A 23,003-nucleotide genomic window follows, 5' to 3' on the forward strand; every position below is an offset into this window, starting at 1 on the left:
GCCCTTCCGGATGTATGGCATTTCATTGCATGCAATGGTGCTAAAAAGATCTCTGCAGGGCTTTATTAACTGTCTCTCAGGCTAAACATTTTATTCAGTCAAGAATTCTGCAGGGTGAATTTCAAAACAGAGAGCAGGATTCTGACCCACAGATAAGAACTCTTTGTAAGGCACCCACCTTCTCCTGGAGGCCTTTCTTAAGAAGAGGTAGAAGCAAGCATTTCCATTCATCTCAAGTGTATACAGCAAAGGCCTCAGTCAGCTGTGTCCCCAGCAGTGAAAATTAGCTTAGTGTGGCAGTTTCTTTAAATGCCTGGAACATATATTTCTTCTGAAAGTAAACGAATAGCATGTGCTAGCTTTTGTGTAAAAAGATTCCTTTGTCAGGGCACCGTTAGTATATATTCGATTTGACTTGTTTGTCAAGAAACAGAGGTGGGTTTCCCTGGAGCCCTCCAACTTTAATACCCACCTTCTCACACTCACCCTGTGCTCCAGCCAAACCAGATCAGTCTCTTATTCCCATCCTCTCCTCTCTGCTTTTGTGTTTCTAGGCATTGATTTGTGCCATCCACGTGGACTGTCTATTCCCACATCTGCCCACTATTATCCTCTCAAAGCCAAACCTAAAGACCATCATCTCCATGAATTCCTCCCTGCCGTTCCCATCAGCATCTATAACCCTTTCCTCAGAGCCCTTTTCTTCCTTCTTGCTATTATTTAAGGTTATTTATCCCAGACACGTTCCTTATGATCAGCTTCTTGAGGACTGAGATCATTTTAGGTGTCTTTTCTCAATTCAAAGGAATCTCTTCCTAGATAAATTCAGTGGATCCCCTTGGCGTCCTTAGCATCATCTGCTAAACAATCTGCTTACCTCTGTTAAAATGATTGAAACACTATGAGACTTCTGAGTCAATAGCCACTACCCCAAGAGCCCCGGTGACCTGAAGGCCAGCTGCACGCCCCCTAGCGGGCTTGCCTCTGCCCACAGCACAAAGCAGAGGGAGGCCTGGGACAGACCAAGCTGCCAGTACCCAGCTCCAGTGCTACGGCCGCTGTCTGTTCTGAGGAATCAGTTCTGCTGCACTGATTGTTAAAAACTGATGTCAAATTTAATCTTACTCCTACTGATATTATTACAACCAGTGTGGCACCTACAGGAGACAGTTAAAGCCACTTACTGTTTATGGAGTTGTGTCTACCATTCACTTCTGCGGAGAAGAATCGAGTGCTCTGAATAAGGACTGGGAATCCTTGAGCATTTTCCCAGTATAGCTGCAGAAGTAATAGAATTGGTACCCAAGCTTAAAATACAGCTAGAGCCATAGATATAGCCTATGATAAAGTATAGAGATAAACTTGTTTCACTGAGGAGTAACTAGGGAATTCGATTCCATTTGGACCTCTAGGTGATGAACAATTGGAAGCCTATTAAAACTATTTTAAATGCAAGCATTTATTGCCTTTTCCTGTGAGATATAACTTATGTGGGAAAGAGTCTTGCCCAGTGTTTTCCTGGCTATACCGCCTATGAAGATATTTAAAACCTGAAGTGTGTTTATTCTGCATTTAACGATGTTTAGAGACTGCCTTGTGTGTTGATGTGTGCTCTGTGACTAGGACTCTATCAGTGATCTCCCCCTGCATGCGTTAATGTGTGCGTCGAAGGGAAGGAGAGCAAGGAACGATAAACTGTATAACGGTGTGGTGTTCAAGGAAGATTTATCTAAGAAAGAACAGTCTGGTGCATTAATGTGAATATTCAAAGATAGATGTTTATCTTAATGGACTCAGAGGTACTTACAAACAGCATAATTGCTGCAGTCATTTTAGAGGGCATTTATTCAGAGCGAGTGCACTTCCTCTTTCTTTTATAGAAAGAATTCTACTGAAACATTTGCGTGACAACAGGACTAGTGTGGCCAAGGAGCCCTAGGTTGGTTTTTCCTGGGCTCTGCTCAGTGAAGCCGATTTGGAATGATGAGAAGCAAGACCCAAATCTCTTTGAGGGACACTTACTGGACTTTTTGCAAAAACTAGTCTATTAAAATTTTAAATTGTCCTAATTTCCAGAATGCTACATGATATTTGACTTACTTTAAACCTACAGTCCTACAAATAAGGAATTGACTCCTTGGTACGTGGTTGTAGAGTGGCAAGATGGGTTCTTTAGGGTCTTGTCTGGACCAAAGGAACACTTTGTATCTTGAAAGCCAATATAGTCTTCCAGAGAAATTCCTGTTCTTGAGGAACAACTTAGAAAGGTATTGCTGTCTCTGACACCTCCAAAGGTGAGAATTAATGATAATCTGACAAGGATGGGAAACAGACTGCCTCTCCATCCCTCTTCCACTCTTCAAACCTGACTCTTGGCTTGCCCAATTCTGTTTAAGTCAGCGGACATTCCCTAAGTATCTCCTTTTCATTGAAAGATCTGTTATGCACCTAAGCTCCAGTCCAGTGTGATGAGAGTCCTGTGGGTGATTTCAAACTAATAATAAATATCACAATATTAATAGCACATCACAAAATAGTAACATCTCTGAGTCACTGATACCTATTCAAGCCACATAATAATAGCATGAGGTTGATGTCCTCTCAGATTTACAGAAGAGGAAACTGGAAGGCAGAGCTCTTATAGTCATCCTGGCCTCTCTCCCCAGGGGCCGAACTGATGCTTTCAGACCCCAAACACAATACTCTTTCCTGATATTATAGCTGGTTATCGATGACACCCCTTCCTTCTCTCAAGTAGCAATTAAGCAGAAGGGAATATAAACTGGATACGCATTAAAGTCAGAATGTAATAAATATGTTCAGTGAGATTTTAAGAAAGTACTGAGTTAGCATGCTAGAGTATTTTATCTTTCAGCCATAGGATCAGGGCAAAGCTGCATGAAAAATGAATTTAGGCTGGACTCTAAAGAAAGTTATATAGGAGTTTACCAGCTTTAAGTGGAATGAAATGCAAATAGAGCTGGGAAGGAGTGATAGAAGCCAGAACATTGTCAGGAACTTATCAGACTTGTTTAAGGCATGGCAAACATTTATTTAATAGTCAGAATGTGGAAGTTCTCATGGGACAAATGTAGCAAAATATAGTGCTACAGAGTTAATTTGGGGCCCAGAGGTGGAGGATCTTGAATGAAAAAGATAATTAAGTTTAGACTTTATTTGATAAGCGGTGGGATAGATTTGGACCAGGAGAGTGGCATGTTGAAAGCCTCATTTTTAATGTAGTGACACTTCGGAGGGTTTATTGAAGAGACAGGGGCAGGGGGTCTGGTTAAAGAATCTCAAGATTCATCCAGGTAAGCAGCCAGGCCAGTAGAAATGAAAAGCAGAGTGACATTTAAAATATTAGAAATGGGCTTACCTGGACGTGGTGCCTGGAGGTATCATGCTGAGCAGGGAAGACTCAAAGATGAGCCTGAGGGTTTGGGCTCCTTCCTGGAGAGCAATGACATGACAATCAGAGGCAAGAAAGGCAACCGTGGGAGGAACTGATCAGTTCAGTGTAGGATATGTTGATTGCAGATACTCATAAGATTTTCAATTGAAAATATTACTAAGGTAAAATGTTTCTCTCTCCTTACCCAACATTAGAATGAGCTCTCCTCTTTCGAATCCCTTTTGGAATCTCATCAGACCACAGAATTGGCATATTGAAGAGCACTGTAATCACTGTGGCAATTTCCAGGTTCTGGTCCTGGATATTATTAAAATGCACCCCTCCCCCACCCACTGGTGAGTTGCTGCTTAGCTGCTCAGTCGTGTCCAACTCTGCAACCCCATGGACTGTAGCCCGCCAGGGCACCTCTGTCCATGGGGATTCTCCAGCCTGGGTTGCCATGCCCGCCTCCGTGGGATCTTCCCACCCCAGGGATTGAACCCAGGTCTCTCACATTGCAGGCAGGTTATTTACCATCTGAGCCATCAGAGAAGCAGAAGCAGAGACCCCCCTCACACGGTGCTTTGCATCGTCTCCATCTCTGGCTGTCTGTTCTTTGTGGATTGCTCTCTCTGTTACGATTGTGTTCAGCCTTAGTTAGGGCTTCCCTGGTGGCTCAGTGGTAAAGAACCCTCCTGCCAACAATGCAGGAGACATGGGTTTGATCGCTGGGCGGGAACATCCCCTGGAGAAGGAAATGGCAACCCACTCCAGTTTTCTTGCCTGGGGAATCCCATGGACAGAGAGCCTAGCAGACTACAGTCCATAGGGTCGCAAAAGACTTGGACACAACTTAGCAACTAAACAGCTACAATGAAAACGAACATTTAACCTGAAGTGACTGAAGAGGAGATAAATTTTCTCACTTAACCACAATTCTGGAGGCTAAAAGGTGGAAAACTGCTTGTTTGGACTCATATCACACATCTGACAACATATGAGTCAGTTCCTCCGTTCCTTCTCCTGTCTCTTACGCTTGCCACCTCATAGCCGCAGGGTGGCTGCTGCAGCTCCAAATATCCCATCCAAACTCAAGGAAGAGGGGAAAGCAGTTGGCCTAGCCAAGTCACTCTCTTTTTTTTTTTTAATTAAATTAATTAATTAATTTTAATTGGAGGCTAATTACTTTACAATATTGTAGTGGTTTTTGCCATACATTGATATGAATCAGCCATGGGTGTACATGTGAAAGTCATTCTTTCTTATTAGGAATAGAATAAGCATTTCCTGAACCCCTCAAAGACTTGCTTTATCATCACTTTGTCCTGATCAATGCCACATGGCCGCCACTAGTTGCAAAGGAGGCTTGCTTAGGCTGGTGACATTGCTAGCCCTGGAAGGGAGGAAAAGTGGGACAGATATTGATTATGTCTCCAATACTTGTCTTTGACAATTCACTGTAAAATACTTTGTCGGCAGGGATTATGTTCCCTCAGCCCTCTCCCACCAAGAGCCCCCGGGGGCCTCCTCCTCACCAGGCACTTTTCTGGATATATAGGGGTCTGGAAAGGAAAGTGCTTGAGAAACCAACCCTGGTCTAGTGTGCTGAGTTCCTTTTGTGTTTTTGTTCCTCTGAGCAGCCTTAGGAAAGTAGGAGCTTCTGGAAAAATGTTAAAGAAGCTGTTTTTCAGTAACTCTCAAAAAAAAGAGAAGAAAGTGAAAAGACACCATGCTGGGAGGAAATCTATGCTGCTGCAAAAATAGAATAGGGCTCAAGTGCCCCCTTCAGTAATGAATGCATGAGAAGAAGCTTCTTAAATTATAAATGTGGTTTCTCTTGTTTATTGCCCAGTAATCCTGTTCTATTGATTTCTGTTTATTTCCAATCACCTAGAATCAAAAGCTGTGTTGCTTAGAGATCTTGATCCCTAAAAGATTGTCATTAAAGCTACTCTGCTGTATTTTGCTGTTTATTTTCTGCTCGAAGTGATTAAATCAATACAAATACAGACAAAACACTTTTTCCTTTGCTCCCTAGAAGACTAAGGGGGGAAAACCTACAGAAAAGCTAAATAAAGACGCTTGGATAAGAAAGACATCCTGTCAAATGACATATTGATTTCTTTCAAAGAGGCCAAGTGTAAATTAAAAATATTCTTCTGACAGTTTTTAAAGATGCCACTGACTCAGCAGAGTCAGGACTTACTGATTTTCTCTTCCAAGAGGGCCAGGTTGGAAGGGCAGCCCACTCTTCCTAGGACCAGCCATCTCTCCAGGATCTCACAGGGAAGTCCGCCTCAGTCAGTGCTAGCAGAGTTCCACGGTTCTGTCTAATCTGTTCTCGGTTCTGGTTTTGCCACCCACCACTGCCTCTGTCTATGTTTAAAGAGGTAAAAATTTCCAAAAAATTGTGCTAACATGGTTCTTTTTTCAAGTGGTTGCATTGAAACTCTTCTCAGAATTGGGAAGAAATGGGAATAACCAAGGCATGGGACTTACAATGGGATATTATTTGGAATGTTATTCAACAGTGGTCTAGAAAGATCTGGAGGAGAGGAGAGGCAGGAAGCAGGGACCATAGAGGAGCCATCCCAGTATAGGAACTGTGCCCATATAGGAGCCATCCTAGGGCAAGAGTCCTTTCTCCCAAAGTACCGTGGAGAGAATCAGGCTGGTTATACCCACCCCACAGTCATGAGGCCAGGAGTAAAGGCACAAATGATCCCATACCTAAACTACTTGTTATAATTTGAATTTCTGCAAACCACCTCAGACCTCTTTGTTCGAAAACATTTTGCAGAATTGTCCTCAGGGGCAGCTGTGAAATCCACAGGAACCAGTGTAAAGTAAGAAAGAAGGAAGAAATATTAAGGGAAGAATTCAATAAAAATGTGGGATTCATTTTACTCCCACCTAGGAGGGGTCCCCAGACTCTTGTGCTTGTGTGGCATAGGAGGCTGTCTGTGTAGATGGGGTGGCTGGAACAGAGGTGGACGCACATATGGTCTGCATCCCATCTGCTTGTGCACATGCTCCCTTCTCCTGTTGAACTTATGAAACACAAATTCAGGAATAAAGTGGTTCAGGATTTCAAGATGGTGAGAGCAGATCATTAGACCAAGCACAAGGTCCTTGCGAGCACAGACCCCTATGTGACTACATAGGTCTCAGGCCTGGGATGACACCTGCTATATTTCTGATACCTACTTTAATAATAAATGGGTGCTGTTGCTTATAAACTGAAACTGGAAAACGTTGTTAGCCTTGCCATCCATCAGAAACGATGAGAAATGAGTAGTCTTGTCCCTTCCCACATAGAAAGTCTCTTGTGTTTGGTTTTGTAAGTTGTTTTGAGTCTGTATAGAGCATGGGGTCATCCATTTAAGGCTAGTTGCAGCCTAAGAACAAGAAAGTGACTTCTGGAGGGTAACTGAGTCCATCTGGGTTCCCAGTTTTCTCGTGGAACAGTACCTGAAGACTTTCTCTAAGTTGAGACTTATAATACAAATCAAAGAGCTGCATTTGAATCTGTCCCCCCATCTTTCTCTGTGGGAGGTTGGTACTGTCTTCCAGAGATGAGTAACCAGGGGTCGGTTTTCATTACCCAGCTGAACTCCTTTGCATTTTCTCTCTCTTGGGGGTTGATGTCAGGTTCTTGAGTTGGCTGTCATTGTCCTCTCCAGTTCGGACTCAGGCTTACTCACCGCAGATCACCCTTAAGTCAAGTGTCAGAGGCACAAACCTTGCTTCAACCACTGCTGTGGTTCTGACACCCATAGCTGACTTTTCTCACGATACATGACGTGACTGAGCAGGAGGTTCTCTTTTCAGAGTAATGAGGAATAGACAACCTTGTCTTTCTCTCACTTGTATCTTACATTCAATCCATTGCATTTGACTGTTTGGGTTAAGTTTTCTGTGCCACATGCTAAGTTCTGGATAGTACTAATACCTCTTCCTTCTTGTTCGTTCTACATGGTCTTGAGCTTGCATTTCTTAGTTTCTTGTTTACTAGGCATGGGCTTCAAACATGCTTAGTTTTGCAAGATAATGATCTTCAACTCTCCTCTACCCCCCAGACCTGTTGGACATTCATGTGTGTTGTACACTCTTTGGTGTAAATGGCCTACCACTGACAAGATAAAGACAAGGTTATGTTTGGTCCCCAGCATTTGGCTGTTGCCTCATTCCTTTCTCTTCTGCTCAGCTGGCACGCCTAGTTCATCGTAAGACCGAAAACGGAGAGCCACTGCTACTTGCTGTGGACTGAATGGCTATGTTACGTCTTTTTTCAGACTTGCTGACCGAAATCTAGGAATGACTTTGTTCTGTGACTCCTTGCTATCCTTTAATGTTAGGGCTTATTAAGTCTTCTAAGCTGTGCTCTCAACCTGCAAGGAAGGGCCATGTCTCCCGTGTTCAGTGATAAGGTTAAGCAACGAAAAAGAGGGCCAAGAGGAAGATGAGTTCACAAAGAAATATGACTTTACTTTTCCTTGTTTTTTCCCCCAAACTCATTCCTTCTTCCTGAACTGTGGAGCAAGAAAGAATAAACATGGGTAAATGACTCATACCATCAAAACACAGTGATGCTTTGCAGAATCCAGACTATTCATAATTTCAACATCCATTGATTGATGCCTATGTCACTGTGGGTCATATTAATATTTGGCCTTGGTCCCTCACCCTCTAAAAACAAATGCTTGATTTTGGTATTATCATTAGGATAAAGACCTCAGCTTAGAAATTAATCTCCAACTCAAAAAAAAAAAAAAAAAAAGAGAGAGAGAGAAAGACGAGGGAACAAGAAGGTGAGCAAGCAGGAAACATAGGTTAGGTCATTGGAAAGTGAAAGTCTCTCAGTCGTGTCTGACTCTTTGCAGCCTCATGGACTGGAGCCCCTCAGGCTCTTCTGTCCATGGAATTCTCCAGGCAAGAATACTGGTGTGGGTAGCCATTCTCTTCTCCAGGGGATCTCCCCAACCCAAGGATCAAACCCAGGTCTCCTGCATTGCAGGCGGATTCTTTACCATCTGAGCCACCAGGGAAGCCCTAGGTCTTTGGAGCTTGAGCTCCAGCTGTTGGCATTCCTTTGTCATGGTTAGACCCTCCATACTCCAAACAAGGTTTGTGGTGAAAGCCGGAAGAGTTTACAGAGGAACGCAGCCAAGCCTTTCTGATTAGCAGTCCTGGAGAGGGCTGCACCAATAAGAAAAGCATCCATTAAAGCCAGACCTTTGTGTGCACATAATCAATAGGCTCTTGATCTAGATTCCTGAAGATGTGTCTGGTTGGGTAGCTGTGGTTTTTTTTGGAGTTTTTTTTTTTTTTCCCCTGCCTTCTAAATAATATGTAATTTCTCTGGGCCAAGAAATAAATTGAAAGGATTTAGAGGGATTTGCTTATCAGTGGAACACCACGTAGCATTACATTCCTCCTGCTTTGGGGAAGGTACATTGAAGTTTGGTTAATCTTCTGTGGTTCAATACTCCTCTTGCCTCTGTCAGGCTGCCTTGAACAACAGATAGATTAATCCCCCTTTACCCACTCTCCTCTCCCTCCTCCCTCTCCTCTCCCTTGATCCACCCTTTTTTTTTGAGCAGATGGAAGAAAAATCTTCCATCTGAAAGAAAAAAAAAAAAGATATTGCATCATATTTATTTATATAATCCTACAGGACTTCAAGGATAGAAATAAAGGATGCCAATCTTTGGCACAAAGTTTGGCTGAGCTTAGCTTGGTTTTTTTATACTGTTAATTAAATCTTGAGTCTACAAAGGGATTTCCTTAAAGGTTAATTCATTAGAACAATTTATTATAAATCATGTCATTCTTTATTCTGCTCCAGTATATGTGTGGAGTAGGGGGGCAGGGGTGGAAGGAGCAATGTGGAGGCTATTGCCAGTGGGCAGAGTTTAGAGGGAAGCTGGTGATACCTTGGCTTGGATTCCTGTACAGTCTACCATCTTTAATGATAATGAATAATAAATATTTTGTAGTAAATGCCATTGATGAGCCTCATATTCATTTCAAGCTTTGTATTACAGTTGATGGTTTAGCGTCACTCAGTGCGTTCTCGTTGGGCCTGGCTCCAGTCCTGGCAGTCTGTAAACTCCACGAGGACAGAGACTGGCTCAGCCTAGCCCCTCAGCACAGTGACTGACGCATGATAGGCTGTTGTCGACATTTGTTGAGGGAAGACTGATTGAATGAGTAATTACATACATCTATAAAATCATATATCCAGAAAAATGAGGGGTTTCTTGGTTTGTTGCTTGCTTTTATTTTTTATATTCAGTTTTCTGACAGAGCTTAGTTTTAATTAACTAATTTGGTCATGCTGAATGCAATGTCTGTAGCCCAGGTCAATTCTCTTAAAACCTTCTCATTCTAAGGAAATATGAGCCAAGTAAAATATGTGTGTAGTCGTATCTTACTTGGCAAGGGGCTATCTCCAGATAGAAGAAAGTAATGTCTTGAAAAACCACAATGACATGAACTCCAGAAAACTTTTTAAAAATTCAGTGTTGCTCCCTGTTATATGTAAAATGGATAACCAACAAGGACCTATTGTATAGCACAGAGAACTCTGCTCAAGGTTATGTGCCAGCCTGGATGGTAGGGAGGTTTGGGGGAGAGTGGATACCTGTGTGTGTATCCCTGAGTCCCTTTGCTGTTCGCCTGAAACTGTCACAACACTGTTAAGCAGCTATATCCCAAGACAAAATAAAAAAATTAAAGTTTGAAAAAAATAAAACTCAGTGTGGTTCCAATAAAGATACCTACACAGAGGTGGGGCTCAAGGGTTATTCAGAAAGTGTCCTCTCCAGGCTGAACTTTGACCTTTTGTTTTTGTTTTTCTGAACCTGCCTCATGACTTGCCCCTGTCTTTTACACTTGAGTATGACAAGTTCAAATGATTTATTTCATTTTCTCATCATGGTATTGGTTGCTTCTTTTGAAGATGACTATAAAGAGGATGTTAAGAATAAAGTGAGGATATAAGGACTTCTCTGGTGGTCCAGTGGTTGGGACTTTGCCTTCCAATGCAGAGGGTGTGTGTTTGATCCCTGTTCAGGGAAATAAGATCCCACATGCCTCCTGGCCAAAAAACCAAAACATTAAACAGAAGCAATATTGTAACCTATTCAACAAAGACTTCACAAATGGGCCACATCAAAAAACTCTTTAAAAAATAAAGTGAGGTAGAGATAATCATGCCCATACAATCTTACCATGCTTTAAGGACTGTTTTAGGACTGGGTTTGAACTGAAGGAAGTGGTGGGGTTGATGGTGAAGAAGAGAGGGATGAGATAATCACTTCTAACAAATTTGCCCAACTTGCAGGGTTTCACCTTTGGTGCAGTCTAAAACTCATCCAGTAGTTTGTGTGTGTAATGGGGAGGGGGATCTACTAGCAGTGCTCAAAGGTTGAACTATGCAGTGGCAACGGTTTGATGAAAAATAGCTTAGTAAATACATTTAAATTGAGGTGGTCAAACTTTTCAAATATCATTAAAGATTACTGATTGATCTAGAGTTCTTATTTAATTAAAAGTATCCCAGACATTCTTTTTTTTTTTTAAATATAGTGAGACCTTCTGTCATATGAGATACTGAACTCCAGCTCCATCTCAGAGTGGAAGTATGGAGACAAGAAAACTAAAACACCAAGCATTGGAAGGAATTTAATTCTTTTTAGCATGAAGCAGCTGCAGAGATGTATGGCTGTTTTCTGTGGGACTTCAGAATATTTATGGGCCTTTCTCTTTTCCTTTTTCACTGGAAGAAAAGCGATCATCATTCTTGAGTGCGTTATTTATAATTTCATAAAGCTGTTCTGTGGCAGGACTTATTTTATCTTGCATTTAATCTCGGTCAAATAACCGTGCTTCCAAGGAGCTGGGTTGAAGAAAATGATTATCTCCACCCCCCTCCCCCAAAAATGATTAGCTTATTCTTAGTAAAAGATAAAGGGCTAAAGGCTGGAATTTTGAAATCACACATAGGTACCTGGGCAGTAAGGAGGGAGAGGAGTGAAACTCTCTTAAACTGTTCAGACCATGGCAGCAGATATTTTTCTCAGTGCCAAATAATGAATAACAATGAAGAATGGTGTGGAACCATCCCTATACTGAGATGAGGTAGGGCCTTTCAGAGTAAATAATTAGAAACAGGTGATTATAGAAACAATAACTCATTGGTGGAAAATGAGAAGCCAGGCTTGTGAAACTGAGGGAATTGAAAGTAAATATACCTATAAATATACTTGGGTGGACAGAGTTTTGAGCTTTTTTCTGTCCCAGTTTATTCTAAGGTAATTTCAATAAACATTGGTAGGGGGTAAAAAAAAGAATATAAATGCAATAAAAAATCTTTCAGGAAAGGAATAAAGAGGGCTCCTGCCAGAGAGATATTTTATTGAAAGTTATTATAATACCTATCTTTAGTTTTATGAGTCCTAATACAAAACCAAGTACTTTCAACATGTGGATTAAAAATATGAAATACATATTTTAAAACTGGGTAGTGTGAATTATTATTTTTAATATAGGACTTAAGCTAATATATTGAGACAGAAGTATATTTTCCTCCCCTTGAGAAGGTGAGTAAAGGTCTTTCATCTGCATAGTGGCTGGGGTGGGGATGGTGCAGTCAGACTCAGGCCTGTGTTCTGAAACCACGTGTATCCACTCCCTAAGGAAATGTGACGGATGACACCGGTGAGGTGTGGGGAAGGGAAGAAGGAGAGGCGTCCGGGAGGGCAGGATATTAAATTCACGCTTATTATCCAAGTTTGCAAGAACAGCGCGATAACTCAGGGAGCTGTCATCCTGTCATCCTGGGACGCCTCTTCACTCTAGTCGTCCTGTACTACTCGCGGGTATACAAATAAACTGTGCTTTTTCATATCTCTGAGCCTTTGCAAAGACTGTCGATTTCACCTAGGATGCCCTTCTCCTCTTCAAAGCTCTCAGCTTTCCCCTGCTTCGCTGCTGCCTGTCCCCCAGGGCTCATTTCCACATCCTCCTTGGCCTAGGAGCTCTCTCTCTTCCCCTGTGATTTGCTCCCTTAGTACCTGCTGCTGCCTCTTGTCAAAGCATCCAGTTTGCTCTGTCAGTTTTGCCCGTTTAGCAGACAGGCTCTTCAGAGACTTGAGAATTCCCAGGGCAAAAAAACTGCTTTGTCTATCGCTTTATCCCTACTGCTACAAGGCTTGACACATAGGTGGTCAATAGATATTTATTAAATGGCATGAATATTAATAAATGATACAGTAATAAAATGATACTGCTAATATATGCTGCATTAATGTATTATATATAATATAGCAATAAAATATATTAATCAGGTATTAATGAAGGAATGAGTGAATGAATGGAAAAGCACCTTGATGATATAGTTACCTGAAGGTGGATCTAATCACTCAGCCACTGAAAAACTGATGATATAGTTATCGCTGAAGGTGGATCTAATCACTCAGCCACTGAAAAACTGACTGGGGACTGTTTATGGATCTTCTAGTCTTCCTTGAAGTAAGTCAGATAAGGAAACATTATCTGACTTACAGATAATGTTGATATTTGACATATAGGAACCCCAGTATGTAAACACTTTAAGCTTCAGTTCAGTTCAGTTCAGTTGCTCAGTTGTGTCCGACTCTTTGTGACCCCATGAATCGCAGCACACCAGGCCTCCCTGTCCATCACCAACTCCCGGAGTTTACTCAGACTCACGTCCATCGAGTCAGTGATGCCATCCAGCCATCTCATCCTCTGTCGTTCCCTTCTCCTCCTGCCCCCAATCCCTCCCAGCATCAGAGTCTTTTCCAGTGAGTCAACTCTTCGCATGAGGTGGCTAAAGTACTGGAGTTTCAGCTTTAGCATCATTCCTTCCAAAGAAATCCCAGGGCTGATCTCCTTCAGAATGGACTGGATGGATCTCCTTGCAGTCCAAAGGACTCTCAAGAGTCTTCTCCAACACCACAGTTCAAACGCATCAATTCTTCGGGGCTCAGCCTTCTTCACAGTCCAACTCTCACATCCATACATGACCACTGGAAAAACCATAGCCTTGACTACACGGACCTTTGTTGGCAAAGTAATGTCTCTGCTTTTCAGTATACTATCTAGGTTGGCCATAACTTTTCTTCCAAGGAGTGTCTTTTAATTTCATGGCTGCAGTCACCATCTGCAGTGATTAGCCATTGGGAATTATGAGAGTTTTAGACAATCATTGTGAGGAGAAAAAATGTTAAGATGACACGCAAGGCACCCTGATGAACATTTCTCACACAAGGACACAAATATAGAAAGTTCCTAAGGCAACACTGCTATTTGAGAAGTGTGGCTGGTGGGCAGTTAGAAATAGCAGATGTCTTTAAAATATCTCTACCCTTGGTTATTATGAGTACTGAAGATTAATATGTGTTAACTGCTTAGCACAAAGCCTGAATATAGCAAGTGTTTAAGTAGTAAATTAATAGGCCTGATTTCAGAGAGTTCAAATATCTTTTTCCTCTCAAGAGTACTAACTGCTCTTCTTTCTAAAGAATTATGAATATTAATGAAAAATGACTATGATTGTAAGAAAACAGATACACTCACCAACACACACACTCTCTCTCTCTCTCTCTCACACACACACAAACATACACACACATACACATAGCCTAGGGCTACTACATTGTATTTAAGGAAAAAAGTCCATAGTTCCATTCTAAATGCCTGTGATAGGTGTATCCAGAGTCTGTGTAATATTGCAATAGTCAAACGTACTCCACCACCCATGGGAACCAATAGTTAAAGAAATGTGCCTTTTCTTCCAAGGGTAAGAGTCAGACCCTGCATTCGCTTATAACTGAGGAAAGGCACAGAGAAGAAATATTAAAAGCTCCTAAAAGCCTTGGGTTTTCTGAGAGTAATTTTGAATCAAATAGACATTACTTTAGGATGTGATCCTGAGTGTATATCCAAAAGCCTTGGTTTGTCATTTTTGCTGTTTTTTTCAGGTAGCAGACACAGAAGTATTTTTTTTTTTTAATCCCTAGATATAGTGATCTTAATCCTGCCTTTTGCAAATCAAAGCTTGCTGCCCCTGGCAGAGGGGCATGGTGTTCTGTGGCAGGCATGGCTGTATCCAATGCCAGGTTCTCCAGATAAACATTGTTTTCTACAATGGGCAAGGAGGAGGTTGCGATATTTGTAATTGCTTTGGGGATTTCAGTGGCTGTGGCCATAAATGGTGATGGTGAAGTTTGAGAGACAGAAAGGAAAGGGTTGAATTCATATAAGACCCTTGCAGAATGTCTGGACCTACAGCCCTTGGAAACTGATTTCATCTTCCAGTAAACTTTTAAGCTCTCTTGGCATGCTCTTCAGTATATTTTTCTTGACCACTCTTCATGGCTGATCCAACCAGAAATGGTGTTTTTATCACTAGTGGAGGTCAGGAATTATCAACAAGGAAGAGCAGTTCTAATGGGGGATAAATCAGTAAAGATAGAATGCAAAGGCAGATAGCGAATCTATGTAAATTAGGAGTAGGGACCAGTTTCCATGTCCCTGTTGATTGACTGGTTGATTGAGTTAGCTAGTTTTAATGTTTATTGAGCATGTACCATATGCCAGAAACAGAGTCTCACTTTTAACATTACTTTTACATCACATGCCCAGGTGATGACAAAAGGCTCTATTCATCCCAGTTTAGAGATGAAAGTAACTGAGGTCTGAAGAGGGGAAGTAACTGGCTCTCCCAGCTCACAGACTGTATGTTTAGGAACTGGGATTTGCCAACTATACTGTCTAGAGGCAGGCCCACTCTTCACGGCCTGTCGTCTCCAGTTCTTAGACACCATGCATAGGAGCTTCTGGCAAAATGTGCTTCTGTTGCCTGGGAGGAACATTGTTCTCATCCATACACATATTAAAAAAAAGAAAAAAATCTCTGGGAAGAGGGGCATGGCCAGTTCACTTCACTGAAAGAAAAGGAGTGAGGATATGGGTGAGTATAGATGTGGGGCCTGCCCTGGGGGTTAGGGGCCCATTGTGCGCACAGAAATGGAGGTAGTGATGGAGAAGGGGAATAGGGGCTGGGGACAGTGTCACTTAAACCACAGCGGGGAGAATTTTTGTAGTGTTGGAGGAGGCTGTGGGCCTGTTTAAGTGCTGTGGGCCCTTGGCAGGTCACAAGCCATTTCCATATTTAAGAGGAAGCCAAGAGCAAAGTGAGGAAATTGTCTTCAACTGCAGAGCCTAGTACTTATCTTAAAAACCAAACAAAAACAAAAAAACAACTTTGCATTGTTTTTTTGGCTGATAAAAATTCAGTTAGTTTTTACAATGTTAAAGATTCCCCTAATATGTTAACACCTTTTTGGTTTCTCTTGAAGTTTTGCATTCTTTTCATACATTTGCTCAGTGGCCTTTTTAAACTTTATTACCTGACCTTCAATTCTTAAGGTGAACTTGCTAGATTTTCATTAACTCAGCAGTTTTCATTCATTTCCAGTGACCAAAGCTAGTTAAGCCCTATATGGGCCATTCTGTAAGGTTCTTATAATCAAGTCACCAACAATTAATTTCCAATTGATTACATGTTAGAAATGTGTTATCAACCTTAAGGAGATTTTTAGGCCATTCCCCCTCAAGTGCTGTTTTCCATAAAATCTTAATATCAGGTATACTGCTGCTGCTGCTAAGTTGCTTCAGTCGTGTCCGACTCTGTGCGACCCCATAGATGGCAGCCCACCAGGCTCCCCCGTGCTTGGGGTTCTCCAGGCAAGAACACTGGAGTGGGTTGCCATTTCCTTCTCCAATGCATGAAAGTGAAAGTGAAGTTGCTCAGTCGTGTCCGACTCTTAGCGACCCCATGGACTGCAGCCTACCAGGCTCCTCCATCCATGGGATTTTCCAGGCAAGAGTACTGGAGTGGGGTGCCATTGCCTTTTCCAAAGCATGAAAGTGAAAAGTGAAAGTGAAGTCCCTCAGTCATGTCTGACTCTTCGCGACCCCATGGACTGCAGCCTAGCAGGCTCCTCCATCCATGGGATTTTCCAGGCAACAGTACTGGAGTGGGGTGCCATTGCCTTCTCCTATCAGGTATACAGTATATTTGTTTAAGAACTGTGGCCCTTGGCAGGTCACAAGCCATTTCCATATTTAAGATCTTCCCCCTTTTGCCCACAACAATTATTGCTGAGTGGTGTCATCCCCATGGAAAATGCATGCCTTAGAACTATCAATGATTATGTTATCATTGTTGTTTAGTTGCTCAGCCATGTTTGACTCTGTGGCCCCGTGGACGGCAGCACGTCAGGCTTCCCTGTCCTTCACTGTCTCCCAGAGTTTGCTCAGATGCATGTCCATTGAGTCTGTGCTTGCTATCTAACCATCTCATCTTCTGTCATCCCCTTCTCCTTTTGCCTTTAATCTTTCCCAGCATCAGGGTCTTTTTCCAATACGTTGGCTCTTCACATCAGATGGCCAAAGTACTGGAACTTCAGCTTTAGCATCAGTCCTTCCAATGAATATTCAGAGTTGATTTCCTTTAGCACTGACTGGTTTGATCTCCTTGCAGTCCCAGGGGCTCTCAAGAGTCTTCTCCAACATCACAGTTCAAAAGCAGCAGTTCTCTGGATCTCAACCTTCTTTATGGTCCAGTTCACATCCATACGTGACTACTGGAAAAACCATAGCTGTGACTGTACTTTGCCAGCAAAGTGATATTTCTGCTTTTTAATACACTGTCTGGGTTTGTCATAGCTTTGCTTCCAAGGAGCAACTGTCTTTCAAGTTCACGACTGCAGTTACTGTCCACAGTGAATTTGGAGCCCAAGAAAATAAAATCTGTCACTGTTTCTACTTTTTCCCCTTCTATTTGCCGTGAAGTGATGGGACTGGATGCCATGTTCTTCTTTTTTTGAATGTTGAATTTTGAACCAACTATTTCACTTTCATTCTTATCAAGAGTCTCTTTAGTTCCTCTTTGCTTTCTGCCATTAGAATGGTATCATCTGCATGTCTGAGGTTGTTGATATTCCTCCTGGCAATCTGGTTCAAAACTGGTAAATGGGCCTGTCAAGATGGTATATTGTCACCCTGCTTCTTTGACTTATATGCAGGGTACATCATGCGAAATGCCAGGCTGGATGAATCACAAGCTGGAATCAGGATTGCTGGGAGAAATGTGGCCTTTCCCCTATATTTAACCTTTGCATCTGCACAGCTAATATTTATTCTCTTACCACCTCCCTTCCCTAAATGATGGGAAATGGACCTGTACTGGCCCTATCACAGCCAGAAACTCCAGAAGAGTGAGCTTATGATCTCTGACACAAATAGTGATGCTCCAGGATACAAATGCCAGCGTCAGTTGCTGGAAGTGAAATGTACATGTCACTAGTGTCTTGAAAATTGAAAATAAAAATAGAATGTTTGAAAAATAGTTTTCTATTAACTTTAAGGAGGAGAGCAGGGGTTGAAGTATCTCCTTGACAAGTGTAGAATAAAGATCAAGAACGTGGTTTAAGGCACCTCTCTGCCGCTGTCAATTAAGCGAAATCAATTACCTAATGTGGTTTTTCTACTGTGCTTTGCTGTGTTCAGCGATTCTACGCCTCTTATGTCTATTTCAAGAAGGACATTGTCTGGAAACACTAAGCTTATGGGTTGTCATGCGTATTCATTTTCTAGGGCTGCCATAACAAAGGACCACAGACAGAGCGGCTTAAACAAGGGGGATTTATTTTCTCACAGCTCTAGAAGCTGGCATTCTGAAGTCAAGCTGTCAGGGGTCCAGTTTCTCCTGAGGCCTCTCCCCTGGCTTATAGATGGCTGTCTTTCCCCTGTGCCTTCCCATGGTCTCCTCTGTGTGTGTGTGTGTGTGTGTGTGTGTGTGTGTGTGTATGAGACAATCACTTCTTTTTGCAAGGAGAGCAGTCATGTTGGATTTACTTACCCAAATGACCTCCTTTTAACTTCATGACCTCTTTAAAGACCCCATCTCCAAATACCAGTCACATTCTGAGGTACAAGGGGGTTAGAACTTCAATATACGAATTTGGGAGAGGACACAGTTCGGTCCATAGCATCCTGTAAGAAGGGGACGCAAGAAGCCTACAGGAGCTACAAATGCCACTTTTAAATAAGATGCACGTGTTCAGACCTTCACTATGTGTTTTACCAGCTGTGAGTCTTTTAGCAACTCACTTAACCTCTCTGAACTTCAGTTCTCTTTAAAAGTATAATAATCATCCCTGTCCCGAAGGATCAGTGTGAGAATTGTGTCTCATTAATTAGTAATAACTATAACTAGTAAGCCTGTATATGTGTCTAGCAGAGCATCTGAGTGGTAATTGCTTTTCCTCTTGAATATGGATTGAGACTTCAGTGCCTTGGGAATAATAAGACTAGCAAGTCAGTTAATACTATGAACATCAGGAAGTAGAAAGCAATGAGCATTCATTGAACAACTGCTGTGTTTTGAATACTCATGCACAAAGTAGGGCAAAAGTTTGGTTTTTAGACGAGAGCTGTAGATTAATGATTGATGGGTTGATTTAAAGAGTATTTATCGTGCATGTAGGATATACCAGGTACAGAAAGCAGTCTTCTTATTTACTGTCTAGCAAGGGCCCTTCTCACTGACCATGCCCACAGTCCTTTATATTTCTTGCAGCAGCAGATTCCCTGTCTTTGGGTAATTTCTTCAGGATTCAATAGAAAAAAAAAAAAAAAAAAAGTCTCAAATTGAATTACCACTGTTACAATCAGAAATTTTGTGCTCTCTTCAGATACAGCCTTACCTGTGTCCAGAGGCTGTCTTGTAGTGTCTGTCTGCTGGTCCACATTACTAATTCAGCTAATTGCAGCAATTACATGAAGAAATCGCTGATGGCGAGAGAAGTCATTATGCTATCCCCGAACAGACTGCCTTCCGCGGCGTTCATTAATTACGCCAGCCTATGGATTGGCGACCACCAAATCATACACTTGAGACTGCACACCATATGCACTGAAACTCTCTCCACGCTGCCGAGCGTTTCTGTGCTGGCTTGCTCTCTTGCCACCACCTGCAATAGCCCTTCTCCTGCCCTTCTGATTCTCAAAATTGAAATTAAAGTCAGGATAGAGTCAGGCTGCAAATGTGATCTACAGGGATGGGATAGGCTTGAGCCTCCTGGAACCACCTTGGGTTACTCAGCTTCCCATGAGACCCACCCAGAGTGTCTGGACCCAGAGCCATCCACAGCTACACAGGAGTTAAAATTCTCTACCCTACAGCATGCCCTCTTTAGAGAAGAGAGACAGTAATGGTGATGGAGGCAGGACACAATGAGGAGTCTTTGGTGCTTTTGTTCATTGGTTTCCTTCTCTCTCTCTCTCTGCCCCCATCTCATTATGTTTTCTTTGACACGCACAGCCAACATCAGATGACCTTGTTTCATCTGCTGAATGTTCAAGCGATGACGAAGACTTCGTTGAATGCGAGCCGAGTACAGGTAGGTTAGGTCAGTCTTGTTTTGCTTGCTTTATTTTTTCATTTGCAAAAAACAATACATACATATATGTGAATATACATGTGTTTTATATATATTATAGTGTGTTAGTGTGTGTATTTCCTATATCTATATATGTATGCAAATACATATATAAATATCACTGTGCGGTCGAAAGCATCAAATCCCATGGAAGGAGCCATAAGACCCCGGGGAAATTTAAAGTCAGTTCCTTGACTAGCTAAAGAAAACTCAATAGGACTTAACAGTGAGCAGTTAGACACCCAGATTAACCGCCAGAAGAAACAGAAAATATGTAGCAGCCAGTGGAATCTATGAAATTGACAGGGGGTGAGGGCATGAAGACTTCTATATTGGATTGACATCAAAAACAACAAAAAAGCAAAAACATAAAGCCAAAGTGGAGCCACAAAAGTCATTTAATCCTCATGAACTATTCTAACTCTTAAGTGGCAAACAAAACCAAACCAAAACCAAACAACCAAAAAACATTTTTTTTTCCATGGGATTTCAACAGCAGTTAACATGGTATTATATTTATACTAATTTTGTTCATTGTGTGTTTAGAGAATTTGTGCAGCAGTATAGCATAGTAAACACAAAATTAGTACAGAACCATGCCATGTCAACGGCTGTGATGCTTCAAAATGTATCTACTGTGCTGAAGTTGAGAGGACTTTGGCAATTAGCAGCTTCAATGTGTTCCCCATTTGCACCCAGATACATTTCAATGTTTTATGGTCTTTCTTATAGTGAGCTATATACGATATAATATCCAGTAGGCAACTGCAGTCCCTAATTATTTCCTATCAACTTTCCCAAGTCGTCTGTTTTGAGACTTGCTATAAGTTAAAAATTTACATTTATATATATAATAGAGAACAGATATCATCGAATTTCTGTGTATGTTTAATAGCATTTCAAAGCTGGAGTTGGGTTAGGATCTTATTTCTTCAAAGGCTAAGAGAAATAAATAGAATTTTCTAGTTGATTGTTCGGGTTACTTTATTTTCATTTTCCTTTTCTTTAAAAGAAAAGGAGAGCCGTTAAACATTTTTTTTGTTGTTGTTTGTTAATTCTAGAGAAATTTAAGATTCATGAAAAAATATGAGTATAACAAAAGTAAAATCTTTCATTTGTTATCCTAAAATGATTTACAGATTTTGTAGAAGACTGACTGCTTGGTGTCTTGCAAGTGGCTTTGGATACAGGAAGTTCTCTGGGTTTCTGTTCTTAGCATAGGGACAAAGCAGTGATATGTCGGGCCTTGTCTTTCTGGAGTGTGTTCCATTTCTTTGGAAGCTCAGTTGTGTGGGAGGAAAGTAAGTGTGACCTGGTTAGTCAGATTTTTTTTCAGACTTTGAGTCATAATATGGTATTAAGTGAAGTTTTAACTATAAAGGGAGGATTCTTCTAGTCCATACCAGAACAGATTTTCATTCATTCATTTAATAAATATTGCTGAGCCCTCAGGCAGGATACAGTGCATCTCCAGATTTGAATCCTTCCTGTTCTAAGGGTTTTCACAAATGAACTGTTGGAAAATATAATATAGAGCTTTACTATCTAAACTACCTCTCCCGCAGAATTCAGTTCAACAAATATTTTTTGAGGGTCCTTGGTGTATGCCAGGTATGTGTAAGATATTAAGAATTTAGCTATGAATATGGCATGATCTCCAAGACGTATGTTAAATTAATTGATTGGGGCCAATAATTTAAGATACTTAGACTTTAATTTGGATTCCCTATTTACCCTTTATCTGGTTTTCTTGCTTTCATAGCAGTGATATCTATATATATACAACAATGTTTATCAGATCTTTAGATGATAAAATCTAGACTTGATCATTCTGAATCATCACGCCTGTCTTCCCTACTACCTCCACACCCGAACATACACACACACAACAGACATCTCCATAGCAACATCCATCAGAAGACAGAGGGCTTTTCTAGATCTCTGATTCATGAGATCTGCAGCTCCCCAGGTTGTGAGTATAATTTGGTTACCATTTGGTATCGAACATAAACAGGCCAAAACCTGAAAAGCCCCAGACTAAGTCCGTTTTCTTTTTTAGTGGCTATGCAGGTGTTTCATCTGATTCAAAAGCAGAGGACAGAAATTCAATACCAGCATTTCTTGAGTGATATAATTACACGGGGCAGGTAGCGGAATAAAAACAATTTTTAAAACAATCTGTTGTGTTCTGCAAGGGAGGATGGGAGGGAATATATAAATAAAGCAGGCAACAGAGAGCCCATCCCAAAGGAGTTAACATACCAGCTAAGAGACTGGTATTAATATCCTTTGCCCAGGATTATTTAACTGATCACAGTTGAAGAATGAATGTTTCTTCTTTCTAAATTTAACTCCATAAAGTATTCCTGGTAAGGGATTCAGATGCACAGGGGAAAAGTCAGAGGCATATTTAATGCAAGAAGGAGATAGATATTCCTGTTGATGCAGAGGCTTTGCCTTGGGGGCCTGATTAATACTGATGAAGATTACATGCATAGAGCTATCAAGTTCTTTTTAGCATTGTATGAGAAATATCTCTATAGCCTTCAGATTTTCCAGAAATAATGAAGATTAAAAATCAGAAGCATTCAAGCCAGTTGTTTCCATGGCTAGATTTTGCACTGCCTGAAGAGAAGTCTTCTGGTGCCCATGCAACAGTAGATAATGCTGACTTTTACATAACTTTGAAGTAAATTGCTAGCCCTGAGATTCTATGCGAATACTGCGATTAAAATTCTAGTTTTGAACCTTCTAATTCACTACCTCAGTTTCTAAAATTTTATTCTCTTCTAGACCTGATGTTTACTGTAAATACACTAACTTTGGCTAATCTTGTATCATACTTGAAATTGCCTTATCTTCTCTGTGTTAGCAAATTTATAATTTTCTAGGCTCTCTCAGTTATAAGGCATTTCACTTCTGCAAGTTCTTTCCTGATTAATTTAGGTCCATTAGATGCTCTTGCTTTTCATAAATTTGGGCAGTCTAGTATATGTTATATTCAACAACTTTTGTTTTCATGTGGGCATCAAATTTTAAATGAAATGATTTTTCCTATTTAATTTTAT

The 23,003-nt window shown here is 41.2% G+C and overlaps 1 protein-coding gene across 15 annotated transcripts in view; it reads left to right on the forward strand.

The window, feature by feature from the left end:
* Positions 1 to 23,003, forward strand: part of NRXN3 (neurexin 3) — a 1,815,083-nt gene that overhangs the window by 1,734,692 nt on the left and 57,388 nt on the right. For 13 of the 15 annotated variants that reach the window (XM_059890636.1, XM_059890635.1, XM_059890634.1 and 10 more), the window contains one exon: positions 19,818 to 19,896. In XM_059890636.1, coding sequence (XP_059746619.1) covers positions 19,818 to 19,896 — 79 coding nt within the window. 15 annotated transcript variants of the gene reach the window in all.

This window comes from Bos taurus, chromosome 10, assembly GCF_002263795.3.
Source record: "Bos taurus isolate L1 Dominette 01449 registration number 42190680 breed Hereford chromosome 10, ARS-UCD2.0, whole genome shotgun sequence".
NCBI lineage: Eukaryota > Metazoa > Chordata > Mammalia > Artiodactyla > Bovidae > Bos > Bos taurus.